The sequence below is a fragment of the Vigna unguiculata genome, chromosome 10 (genome assembly GCF_004118075.2).
Source record: "Vigna unguiculata cultivar IT97K-499-35 chromosome 10, ASM411807v1, whole genome shotgun sequence".
NCBI classification, from domain to species: Eukaryota; Viridiplantae; Streptophyta; class Magnoliopsida; order Fabales; family Fabaceae; genus Vigna; species Vigna unguiculata.
In genome coordinates, this window is record NC_040288.1 from 30,657,080 (window position 1) to 30,659,464 (window position 2,385).

Consider the following 2,385-nt stretch of genomic DNA (forward strand, 5'->3'; position numbering starts at 1 on the left):
AATTTTAAGTGTATTATTTTTTTCTCAAAATTATTATTGAAGATCCATCACGGGATATATCGAAAGAATTTACACAATTAACACTTAAAATTAAGATATTTTTTTGTGAAAGAAATAATATATAAAAATATTAAAATTGGGTAAAAATAATTAATACGTATTTTAAAATCTATTTGATTTAATTAAATTTATACTTATATTTATATTTCCTCAAAATGAAATACACCATTTAAACAATATTACTTAAAACACAAATAATTAAGATTGTGATAAGAAATAGTGTACTTTGTGGACATTAAACAAGTTAAACATGAGTTAATAGAGATAATAAAAACTTGTGTGACAATAGTAAAAAAAGAGATTTTTCAAATAAAATGAAACTAAGGACATGATAAAATAGTGAAAATAAGTTTGTTAAATTATGTAGTAAATTATATAAGCGTTTTAGTAATTTAAAACAAAGCCAAAAACGAGGATGAAGACAGTTATAAGAAATGAAGATGGAAACATAAGACATATACATACTCATGTTCGTTTACATTTTCATACCTAATTTAAAAAACCAAATAGTATTGGCTCATATTCTTTCCTTCTTGGCGAACTTTTCATCAAAATCATAACAAATTTGAACAAGGTGAACAAATTTATTTACCATCACAATATTACAGGCGAAATTGTGTTAAATTATTTTATGAAATCTAAGAAAAGCATTAGTTGCTTTATTTGACAAAAAAATAGCTATAATTCTTTACTTTCACTCTTTTTTATTTTCATATAATAGTTAGTGTACATATGAAAAACAAACAAAAATTAAATGAAGAGTAACTATAATTGAAAAAAAAATGATATATTATTGAACTTTAAAATAGGACTATTAAAAAGGGAAGAAAATATTAAATAATTTTCCATTAATAATGATTTAGTTTCATGAATTACATTTTACATTTTATTATCTTAACATTGGCGTTTAAATTTTACATGAATTACATACCACATCAATTAATTAATTTCAGTTTCATTACTTTAAAATATATCATACGAAAATACATAATAAAAATAATTTCAAATACATAATTAAATTTAGCACCATTTACACAATTTATGTAAACTAATAATAAAATTTACAAACTAATATAAATATAAAAGATTATAGAGTATTAAAAAGAAGAGATTTACCAAAAGTAAAAGAAGCACAAACATTTATTTAATTATTGAGGTATAATACCATACATCACAAGAAAAGTAAAGTATAGAATTAAAGTTGATAAGAAAAAAAAACTAAAGCTAAATCAGGGACACTTAGGTTTTCCTGACTTATTTTTCCAGTTGTTATAACATGGACATTCTTCCTTGTTACCGAATGTTCCTGATGGAACACACAAACACTTGTCACAACACAAGTTACAGAAGTACAAGCAGTCTTCCCTACCACTAGCCTTTGAACAACGATAGTCACATGCTTTAGGACACTCTGAAATAATACATGTAACCAATTATGACAGTGCATTTGAATTTAAATTAAAAAAGTATATAGAATACAAATTTTTAACAAACATAATTAAAAATTATTCAACTTTTATAAAAAACTTAAAATTTAATTAAGCCTAATATATTTCAAATGTTGAACTAAAATTAATACCTTTAACCGTAAGAGATCCTTCACCACCACCCTAAACATGTTAAAGAAAAATAAATTAGATTTGAAGAAGGCAATTGAAATTGTGATATATACTTAGCGTCTTAAGCTTGTTCAAATGTATCTAATTAAATAAGAAGAAATGTAAATAATAAAGAAGTAAGGAAAAAATGTGTTGTTGAGAAGAGACTCACATAAACAAGTTGAGTTACAAAAGCCAAGACAAATATGACAACAAATGCACACACAAACTTAGTCATGACTCTTATTTTCTCTATAATATTTCTTGTTTTTGGAATGGAACAAAGATTGAATGTGTAAAAGCTCTAGAAGTGAAGGATTTATATATAGATAAAAAAAATCGCTGAATAATTCAATTTGATTTAAGAGTTATGATTTATTTCCATTTCAGAGTTATGAGTGTATGTAAGTGTTTATGAGTATTATTTGCAATAAGTTGTATCTTTGATATATTAATAAATAATCGTAATTTATCCGTTTCATTTATAGTTTAGAATCATCTCATTTAAAGATGAATTTGACTTTATTGGAACAACTGAAACTCCCGTTAAAACAATTCCAAATAAATATTTTGATAAAATACTTTGAAAGACTAAACAAATAATTTTGATTGACACCCAAATAAAAAATAAAAAGTAAAACAAATTATTATTTTTAATTCAAAAACAATCACATATAATTGACCATGTGTAACATTCCATTTTAATAGCTTAATACTACTAAACAAA

General features: G+C 23.4%; 1 protein-coding gene across 1 annotated transcript; it reads right to left on the minus strand.

Moving 5' to 3' along the window:
- Positions 1–1,289: 1,289 nt before the first annotated feature.
- Positions 1,290–1,917, minus strand: LOC114165521 (gibberellin-regulated protein 12-like). The gene is made up of 3 exons (XM_028050124.1): positions 1,831–1,917; positions 1,640–1,670; positions 1,290–1,471 (listed from the first exon to the last, which is right to left on the minus strand). Exons 1-3 carry the CDS (start codon positions 1,894–1,896, stop codon positions 1,290–1,292), a joined length of 279 nt encoding a protein of 92 aa, XP_027905925.1. The 5' UTR covers positions 1,897–1,917.
- Between the last annotated feature and the right edge of the window lie 468 nt (positions 1,918–2,385).